General features: G+C 41.0%; 2 protein-coding genes across 2 annotated transcripts; both read right to left on the bottom strand.

Annotated features, from left to right (window-relative positions):
* On the bottom strand, positions 1–2,103 carry LOC119032595 (fish-egg lectin-like). The gene is made up of 5 exons (XM_037121981.1): positions 1,901–2,103; positions 1,554–1,793; positions 1,184–1,401; positions 942–1,066; positions 1–485 (listed from the first exon to the last, which is right to left on the bottom strand). The coding sequence occupies exons 1-5, from the start codon at positions 1,953–1,955 to the stop codon at positions 344–346; spliced, it is 780 nt and encodes a 259-aa protein (XP_036977876.1). The 5' UTR covers positions 1,956–2,103; the 3' UTR covers positions 1–343.
* Positions 2,104–5,417: 3,314 nt separating this feature from the next.
* LOC119032617 (fish-egg lectin-like) lies at positions 5,418–10,064 on the bottom strand. The gene is made up of 6 exons (XM_037122030.1): positions 9,985–10,064; positions 7,640–7,800; positions 7,266–7,505; positions 6,850–7,064; positions 6,608–6,732; positions 5,418–6,103 (listed from the first exon to the last, which is right to left on the bottom strand). The coding sequence occupies exons 2-6, from the start codon at positions 7,692–7,694 to the stop codon at positions 5,962–5,964; spliced, it is 777 nt and encodes a 258-aa protein (XP_036977925.1). The 5' UTR covers positions 7,695–7,800; positions 9,985–10,064; the 3' UTR covers positions 5,418–5,961.
* Positions 10,065–10,741: the final 677 nt, after the last annotated feature.

The raw sequence follows: 10,741 nt of genomic DNA, 5'->3' as shown, positions 1-10,741 counted from the left end.
TACATGCCTGAGATCCTTAAGTATCCAGTTTCTAAGAGGTGATTTTCAAAGTGTTGTCTTTTCCTGTCACCCTGTAAAAGTCATTTGCTTAATGTAATTTAAAGTATTTTCTTCACTGTAGCTACTCTATTGCAAAAGAATACTTTTTTTTTTTTTTTTTTACATATCTTTAAGTCTTAATGTTCCCTGTTGTCAGAATAAGCAGTAGCCTGATAAAAGGAAGAGAGATGAATAGTTACACCACAGCTTTGCCATTAAGAAAAAAAATCATTCATAATGATATAATCCTCCGTGACGGAACAGAGATTGGCGGACACTGAGGACAGTGAGCGTGCATTCCACATTAGTGTGTGCACTTCATGAGCAAGCCAGAGGTGGTCACAACCCAGAGGTTGCCCAGGTCGTAGGAAACATGGCGGACTGGCATGCACATTGAGACTGTTGTCCAAGACGTACCCTGAGGGCTGCGACTGCTGATGCCCGATCTGTCGAGACAGAAGCCAGTGAAATATATTGAAACCATCATTCTAATCAGCAGACATTTTGTGCAAGATGGCTTTTTGTCTTTGACAGAAAATTCTGTTTATGTTCCATTTTTTACATATCTTCAGTGCTTATATTAATGAGTATATATATCAATTAAATGCAACTGGAAGCCACACTTAATGTTTTGCCTCACAGGTGGAATTAGTAAAGTCAGCTCGATCATAGAGTGATAATGCATTTCAGAACTGCACTGAAACTTTTGAAAGGCACCACTAAGCACATGCATGAATGAGAATATGCCCTTAAAGACATTGTTCGTGGTATTAAAGTTCAGTATTTGGGGTTGTAAATGTGTACTGTTGCTATTGATCTTGCAGTAGGTATCATACGTACTAGAATGTGGATAAGAATTCGGATTGTACCCTGTATTAATTATTCAAATGTTGCTGCATTACCTCTGGTAGAGCTGCCCTGAACTATTCACCACGAAGACGCTTCCATCTGTCCCCACTTCAACCATGACTGCAGACCCAGAAATCTGTGACCAGCGACTGTTGCCACAGGTGGTTGGCGACAAGGTCTGTCATAAAAATTAGGATAAGGAGATCATGATGAATGAGATATTATATATTTCTTAATAACCTCACCTTCAAGAGTTAAAAAGATACAGTATGTCACTGGTGCTGCGGTTTCAAACCTGTGAGAAGTAGATCCGATGGCTTGTGTCGGTTCCCCAGCATCCGTACTTTCCGCAGCTGATGTACTTCAAGACCCTCGACAGGTTGCTCCAGCTCAGGGAGCCAGATCCCTTGTAGCTCGAGGCCAAGTCACTTCTCAGACAGTAGGCAGCGGAGGAGCTGGTCACTCCCACGACCTGACCATTACCTCCAGCATCCACCTGCCGCATAGACAAACCTGAAGACAAGCACACAGAAGTATTTAATCAGCACGCAGTAACTCAATCTGTCACTCTCTATGTAGTAAGTTATGGCAATAATAATAATAATAATAGTAATAATAGTAATAATAATAATAATAATAATAATAATAATAATAATAATAGTTACCACTGGAGACAGCAAAGTTGCCAGCTATGTATTTGTAGACCCTGTTCCCACTGGTACTTGTTGCCCAAAGCCCTGCAGGTCCAATTGAGGCATGATTGAATCTAATTGTGGTCATTCTGTGCCAGGACGATCCAATCAAGAAGTACACATAGCCAGATGTGTCTCTTGCAATCACTTTCCCCTGTCCAGCATCGATCTGCCTGGCATTGTACAGCCGTGGACCCTCACTGCAGCGCCAGGCTGTTGTGAAGACAAATATCATTATTGATGTCCATTGTTAGGAAAATCATCAATTTCAGTTTCAACAATTAATTCATCAGTTAAAAAAACTAAATCTAGCGACCTACCGTGAGTGACGGCCAGGTAACACAGCACCAGCAGAAAGGCTGCGACAGCTCTCATGTTGCCTCTGTGTTGGTGTGTCTGTTAGTCAGCAGTGAATCTCTGGATGTCGCTCTGTAGCCGTGTGGAGCTGCTGCCGTACATCCCGTCTGGTCCTGTCTTGCTTTTATAGTCCATGGCCGCTGATGTCTAATCCTACTAAACTGGTTCTGCGGGCTGCAGGCTTTCTGGGAAAGAAGAAATCAATTTAAAGTTATTAATTTACTGTAACCCTTGACATGAAAAAAAATGCATCTGGTTTGACTGCTTTTGTCAGGTAGAGCCTCCCATTTTAAACTCGACAAAAGGCTAGAGTCTGAGAAGGAATGCAAACATGAGATGAGAGGAAGTTCATTGTGTGCTGCTGAGAATGTTTACTTGTGAAGCCGTCACACATGAAAACTTGTCAGGGAAGTTCCCCAGGCCGACTGAAGTCGTCGTAATGTTCAGATTTCCACAGAACTAATAACATAACTTGTTATTAGTTATAATTGTCCTTTTTAAATGAACACAGTTTAAAAAAAAACAATTGCAATGAAGTCAGGATGTTACGTAAAACGTCATCAATAAAAACAGAATACAATGATTTGCAAATCCTTTTCAACTTAAATTCAATTGAATACACTACAAAGACAAGATATTTAATGTTCAAACTGATCAACTTTATTGGTTTTTGTGCAGATATTTCACTCATTTTGAATCGGATGTCTGCAACAAAAGTCTGGGAAAGTTCGGGAGTATTTAAAAGACACCTGTTTGGAACATTCCACAGGTGAACATGTTAATAGGAAACAGGTGAGTGCCATGACAGGGTATAAAAGGAATATCCATGAAAGTTGTTCACAAGCAAGGATGATGCGAGGTTCACCACTTTGCCAAGCCACAGGACAGGTGATGCGACACAGTGCTGAACACGCTCCTGTCCCAGCTCTTTTGGAACACGGTATGGGAATCCTCACAAGGGAAGGCTATGTACAGATTGACAAAATTGCTTTGTCACAATTATAAAGAAACCTACTTTATGCCCCACCACCAAACTTCCCAACCTCCCTTCACTCGTGCCACCATCCGTGATGTACTGGCAATCTTGAACATATGCAGATCGCAGAGGAACCCCAGACGCTTGTGGGCCGGCGGACTAATCATTCTGTTCTCTGTCAAGCGTTACTCATCTGCCAGACGACTATCAAGTCTGTGTGATTTCTTCACATCTGCCAAAACTGTAATCTGATCAGTATTTATGAACCGCATACAAGTCTCTGTATCACAGTCATGGTTACCCTCCACAGTCTACAGTCACAAACCTCTACATCAGTCTGCATTGTTTCGTAAACGTGCATGGTTTGAAATAAGACAAATCTACCTGCATTTTTTTATTTGATTATTTGTTTGCAAAAGACAAAAATGTAGCAATGCCCTCTGGTCATTTCAAGACTGAATCGAGCGGACCGTGTCTGCGTGGTTGTTGGAAGTTGGAGATTGGGGAATTGGGAGTTGACTGAGATTAGGTTAGCAAAAAAAAAAAGAAAAAAGCAGGTGGAGGTGGGTTTAAAATTCAAAATGCCAATTACATTATAGCTTCAAATTTAAATAGAAAATATGTTAGTAGACTGACATCAATAGTTCGTTGGCCAGAGAATTTGTTTTCTTCGTCATTCCAGAAAAAAAAAAAAAAAACGTCATCCCCATGGCTCTCAAAACAGTAGCAGTTGGTGAACCATCAACATTTCTTACTGCCCCCCCCCAATTAAGGTAGTCTAGAACAGGGGCTGGTTAGTTGGCTAAACATAACCCTAGAAAAGTGAAAACTGATTATTATGTAATGACTGGTTGTTTAATCTGTACAAAACCACAGTGTCAAAACATCAAATTGTGGTTTTACAAGGAGGTTGTGCCAGATGTCTTGGCATGGAGCACACACTTCCTCAGTCTTTACCTCCTTGTAAGGCCAGGGGTAGGATCACAGTGTTACTTTGCACCTACATTATGTAGATCAGGGTTTTGCATTAACGTCAGTGGGGGCGTCAAATTGCACAAAATGCCAATCTCTACATAATGTTCCTTTAAACATCAATATGTACTGAGCTATAGAGGCATGGGCAGATGGATATTGTTTCCTTTGAACTGAGCCATATTATACTCCGTTCCCAGCCTTCAGGATAAGCTCCAGCTAAATATTTACCATACAGATGTGAGAGGTATCAATCTTCTCATTTAACCCTCAGCAAGACATCAATTAAGGATATTTTTTTCAAGATGTAATACTATTTCTTAAAAAAAAAAAAAAAAGTCACTGCAGAAATGCAAAATAGTCCAGCTTGCATGTGAAAAATTCTCCCACTTTAAAAAAAAGCATGAAACTTCTGCTGTTTTTAAAGGTCCCATATTATACTGTGTTTCATCATATCCACACAGCTGTCGGAGGTCCAACAACACTGTATTCGATATGCATTGCCCCAAACCCATCTGTGGTTCTGAGTTTCAGCTAACTAAAAGTCGCTGAAGTGAGCGCTGCTGAGAGCAGGCTGTTTCTGTGCCTGCACCTTTAAATGCTCATGAGCTCCATCTGTCAACGCCCACTTGGAGAGCCCTGCCTGGTACACGCCCCTCTCAGGGAGACGATGCTTATGCTAGCGGTAGCATGAACTCGCTTCAGACACCATTGCATAGCGGACTGAAATAAAAGCTAACTAGTTAGCCAGTTTCCAGCTGACTTCACCATGAATCTGAGCAGCCTGTAGGAGCGCCATGTTACCAGTGGGTGGGCTGCAGAGACCATGCAGGAATCACTTGTTTTCATCATTCTGGGAGTTGGCAGGCTCAGGAAGGAGCAGCTTATATACGTAGAGACCAGAGAAAACGTGTTTTTCATAATACGGGACCTTTAAGTGAGCGCCTCATAAACCGTCAGTAACCCCTCTGAGAAATATGAACCTGTTGCTTCAGTAAAAAGAACAGAGGAGAAAATATTCCTTTTTCTTTTTCAGTGTTTCAGAATTCACAGATTAAGGACTGAATTGCTTTGTTGTTTGATTTTTTTAGAAGATGCTCTGTCCTTTTATTTCCTGTTGTTTTCAGACAAATACTAGACAGAGGCTCTGGCCATATATTCTCAGAAAAGTCAATTGTAAAATGCCAGAATTAAAATGCTGATTTAAATAATAGTCTTTGTTTAAAAAGTGTAAATTTCATTTATGGACTTCCTTTTTCTTCTCCCTATTAAATATGACCCCAGGTTCTTTTGAAAAAGTTTCCTGTCGCGTCGCCTGTCCAGGCACAATTGCAGTTTACAGTGATAGTTGTGCAGATGTATAGGTCCAGTGTGTGAGATATAACAACAACATATTTATAACGTTCGTATTGTACTAATTATCATTAATTTGTGTATAATCACACAGGTGAAGGATAGCCTGGGAAACGGTTTTCAGGACTCATACAGTATATTACTGTCAACTATGAACACGTGTAGAATGACCTGCATGTCTTTACTTTTTCTTTATTTTTCACTCCTCAGGTCGACAACAGCATTAACATCTTGCATGAATAATGACAAAACTCAGATGAAATTGCTTCCATTATCATTCATTAACACAGAAGAAAGTCTGCCAACAAGTGGTGACACATGCCTGAGTATCCAGTTTCTAAGAGGTTTCTCTTCACTGTATTAGGTTACCCTTACACTACTTATGTGTTGCTGCCATTCCTTTCAAAGATTTGTTTTTTAAAAATGACATCAAATTTACCCCGTCACCTTATTGAAGTAATTTGCGTACTGTGATTTAAAGTATTTGTTGTCAGAATAAGCAGTAGCCTGATAAAAGGAAGAGAGATGAATAGCTACACCACAGCTTTTACATTAAGAGAGAAATCATTCATTCATTGTGTACTGTTAACTGGATAATCTAAAGAAAGGACAGAATGTTAAAGAGGAGACAATTAGCAAAAGAGATCCTTGTCCCTGAAAAACAAATAATCTTCCGTGACGAACAGAGACTGTTGGTTGAGGACTGTGAGCGTGCATTCCACATTAGTGTGTGCACTTCATGAGCAAGCCAGAGGTGGTCACAACCCAGAGGTTGCCCAGATCGTAGGAAACATGGCGGAGTGGCATGCACATTGAGATTGGTGTCCAAGTTGTACCCTGAGGGCTGCGACTGCTGATGCCCAATCTATTGAGACAGAAGCCAGTGAAATATATCACACTGTCACTCTAATCATCGTTCTATCTGCAGACACTTTGTGTAAGATAGCGTTTATCTTTTACAGAAAATTCTGTTCATGTTCCAGTTTTTACATATGTTCAGTGCTTATATGAATGAATGTATGTATCAATTAAATGCAGTAACTGGAAGCCACGTTTAACATTTTGCCTCATATCACATGCAGGTGGAATTGGTAAAGTTGGATGGATCATAGAGTGACGATGCATTTTAGAACTGCACTGATTGAATGAGTGTAAATTCAAAAAATCCAAACTTTTGATAGACCACTGAGCACATGCATGCAAGATAAAGCTGCACTGAGACAGACGTTGTTCATGGTATTAAAGTTCAGTATTTGGGGTTGTAAATGTGTACTGTAATGTGTACCTACTGCAGTAGGTATCATACGTACTAGAATGTGGATGCTTCAGATTGTACCCTGTCTTAATCATTCAAACGTTGCTGCATTACCTCTGGTAGAGCTGCCCTGATTTATTCACCACGAAGACGCTTCCGTCTGTCCCCACTTCAGCCATGGCTGCAGACCCAGAAATCTGTGACCAGCGACTGTTGCCACAGGTGGTTGGTGACAAGGTCTGTCATAAAAATTAGGATAAGGAGATCATGATGAATGAAAGATTATATATTTCTTAATAACCTCACCTTCAAGAGTTAAAAAGATACAGTATGTCACTGGTGCTGCGGTTTCAAACCTGTGAGAAGTAGATCCGATGGCTTGTGTCGGTTCCCCAGCATCCGTACTTTCCGCAGCTGATGTACTTCAAGACCCTCGACAGGTTGCTCCAGCTCACAGAGCCAGATCCCTTGTAGCTCGAGGCCAAGTCACTTCTCAGACACCAGGAAGCGGAGGAGCTGCTCACTCCCACAACCTGACCATTACCTCCAGCATCCAACTGCCGCAACAGACCTGAAGACAAGTACACAGAAGTACGGGTCATTTAGTCAGCATGCAGTAACTCAATCTGTCACTCTCTATGTAGTAGGTTATGGCAATAATAATAATAATAATAATAATAATAATAATAATAATAATAATAATAATGATAATAATAATGATGATAATAATAATAATAATAATAATAATAATAATAATAATAATAATAATTACCACTGGAAATAACAAAGTTGCCAGCTATGTATTTGTAGATCTTGTCCCCACTGCTACCCGTTGCCCAAAGCCCTGCAGGTCCAATTGAGGCGTGATTGAATCTAATTGTGCTCATTCTGTGCCAGGACGATCCAATCAAGAAGTACACATAGCCATATGTGTCTCTTGCAATCACTTTCCCCTGTCCAGCATCGATCTGCCTGACATTGTACAGCCGTGGACCCTCATTGCAGCGCCAGGCTGACAAAAGAGAAGACAAAAATCATTATTGATATCCATTTTTTGAGAAAAAGATCTATTTCAATTTTAACCATAAATTTGTCCAGCGATTAATTTTACACTTTTACTCTCAAGAACTTAATCTAGTGACCTACCGTGAGTGACGGCCAGGTAACACAGCACCAGCAGAAAGGCTGCGACAGCTCTCATGTTGCCTCTGTGCTTGTGGGTCTGTAGTCAGCGGTGAATCTCTGGATTATTTTATACTCTGCATCCAAGAGGTATGCGACTTATCTTCCAAAGCTGGTCCTGCAGGCTTTACGAGGAAGGAGGAAATATTTTTTAGAGATGGAATGGAAAGACGAGATGAAAGGGAAGTTCATTGGTGTGCTGGTGAGAAAATTTACTCTCACACGTGAAAACTTGTCAGGCTGTCAACCCCAAGCCCTGATACCATCGCAATGTTTAGATTTTCTCATAAACAATAATGCAACTTGTAATTCGTTACAATTGTCTTTTTCAAATGTATACAGCTGGCATTGTTGGAAGAAGCACTAAAATCATTTACAAGAGTGAAAGCTGAAATACTACTAAGTAAAAAAAAAAAAAAAAAAAAAAAAAAAAAAACGCCATTACATAAATATCTGGCATATCAAATCCCATAAAATAAATGGAGCAAATGCACATAATCAATCAAAAGGTTTTGCTGATGAGTTTAAGCTACTTTATATTCACTAAGATAGTTTAGTGTACTTGTTCCCAACCTAGTGGTATGGTATTAAAGACCATATCCAGGTCTATAATACATTAATGCATGTTTTCGTAAAGTTAACTCTCGCTCCCTTGTGTCCTTTTTCCTCGCATGACCTGGAAATTGTTTCTCCTTGGAGAAGGGAGGCGCCACAATTTTTTTACTTGATGGCAACACCCTTTGGTCGACCAGTGTCCTTACTGATCGGTCTACTGTTCTGACTGGAGAGTATCCGTATCCGAAATTGTTAGAATAGGCTACACTTTTTCCGGTTACAGTAAGGAAGGCCTTATTCAAGCAATTGAAGAGCGCTCATGGGCTCCCATGTGGGAAAAACAAGTATCTGAGTAGACATCATCTAAATGCACCGCACAACCTCCCAAAATGCCAAAATGCCTTGCTCATTAAATTTTCGAATGTTGCAGGTGGACTACAGGACGGGTGGACAATGCAATTGCTTATGCCGTTTCAGACAAAGGGATGCTGCAATAACCTCTCCAGCAATTGAAATTGCTTAAGAATTTGCAGCGCCAGCCTGGTCAATGCAGCCATCCACCTGAGATAGGATGTATAAGTCAGGTTTAGTAGAGGGTTCACCAATCCACTTTTCAATGTGTTATCAGTCTATGGCTCAATGTAATTTATTTTGCTCAAGCTCAAGCATGAGCATGCACCAATTCAACAAAGCCATTACACAAGTGCCTGGAGGAAAGAATGGGACGCACACAATCAATAGTCAGGTGTTCAAATGGCTGGCTATTTATCTGAATGGGATGCATGTCTGATTCTTCTTACCTGTCCACTGTAAGGTATGTCATGTTTCTATGTAACCTGTGATTCTTTTCTCAACTTGGCCTTGGCCCAGTTGCTCTGTACGTCCCAAAGCACGTCCCCTCCCCCCCAGGCACCAGCTGCCCTGCATTCTCATTGCTCGGTTACCCTTTTGTCCACATGTCATCCCACCGTGGCGCGGTTGTGGCACACCGGAGAACGGAGAGAACATAGCTGCAACTTTGCTGACTTTTTTGTGGCTCGTTTTGTGCCGTTTTGGTCATCAGTCATACTCATAGCGTGAATCACGAAGCATGCCTTGAACACTTCAGGGCATGACCTGGGAAATCTACTGGTTAAACTGGCTGATCAGCCCAGAGACCTTCCATGTCACATGTAACAGCATCAGCAGGCAAAGCACTGAGCACCGCACACCTCCACTTTACCTTCAACTTCAGGCAACGCTGAATGCACCTCGAGTTTGTTTGCTAGCACATGAAAAATAGACATGCCTTTGCCCAACACAGGTATAAAGGATCCTAGGTGTCTGAGTTTTCTCAGAGAAAGGCAGAGATGGCAGGATTCTCCAGGATCTGTGCAAAGCCAAGTTTCGCCTCAGTACTTGTGAGGCTTTTGGGGTGGTTACTAGCCCATGAACTGCCACCAATGAGGAGGGCTTCCTCATAGCACAGCAGTTTAACACTTCATCAACATCGTAATCATACTTGACTGCCTTTTCCATTATTGTACTCATATTTTTGCCTAAATAAACTATCCTGTACATTTCATTGTTGGTGTGGTTCTTGCTCATGAACCCTTTTTTTTTTTTTTTTTTTGCAGAAATAACAAATTTGTCACCAGAACCCACAGAAATTTGTCCCGAACCAGTGCTCCCAAGACGACTGCTCAAACCACATTCACGCCACACAGCATTCATAAGCACACAAATATTAGATAATAAGAAAGGTTTTAACTTACCTTCCTCAGTAGAAATGACTCCGTTGTGCCATAGCACCCCACAAACAAGGAAATCCAAGAGCTTCCTCTGGGGCGGTCACTATTACCAGACAAAAACAAAAGCAACGCCAGATTTCTGAAGCTGTCAAATCAAAAACATAAAGACGGTTGTACAAGTGTTTCTGTGTTGGTCTGTAGGGGACTGACAGATATACTCTGATGAACCCCCACATTTACATGTGATTATCCAAAAGACAATATGCCATGAAAACTTTGTCAGAAAGTATGGTCTTAAGTAGTACAGCTGCTTAGCGACAGACAGTGCTGATTGTTAATCTCGAGCCCTTTACTATTTTCATATATACCCAGCCATTTGGACCTACCGACATGACAAAGTGGTGGTAATGGGCTAGTAGACTAGGGCCGGGCTATAGTCATGAAAACTGGTCATAGTACTTTGATAAGACTGTCTGAAAAAACACTTTTCACAATAGAAAAAATACATAACTGCGAAAATGAACATTAATAACAAACAGCATGGCAGTAATGAGCCATTGTAGCTTGTACCAAATCCAAAGAGGAAGAGGTGTGGGCGAACGCTTACTTCTGTGTGCTAGCCTAGATCCAAAACATCCACATGTCAGCACGTGGTCTATACCCATGTTTGCTGCCAAAAAAATAAATTTAAAAAAATGCCTCAGCTCAAGGTTATCCATCGAAACAGTATTAATGAGACAATGTGGTGAATGGGCCCGCCAACAGCAGACACAGGTTAGCT

Source organism: Acanthopagrus latus, chromosome 14 (genome assembly GCF_904848185.1).
Source record: "Acanthopagrus latus isolate v.2019 chromosome 14, fAcaLat1.1, whole genome shotgun sequence".
Taxonomy (NCBI): Eukaryota; Metazoa; Chordata; class Actinopteri; order Spariformes; family Sparidae; genus Acanthopagrus; species Acanthopagrus latus.
This window is presented reverse-complemented; position numbering and strand designations above follow the sequence as displayed.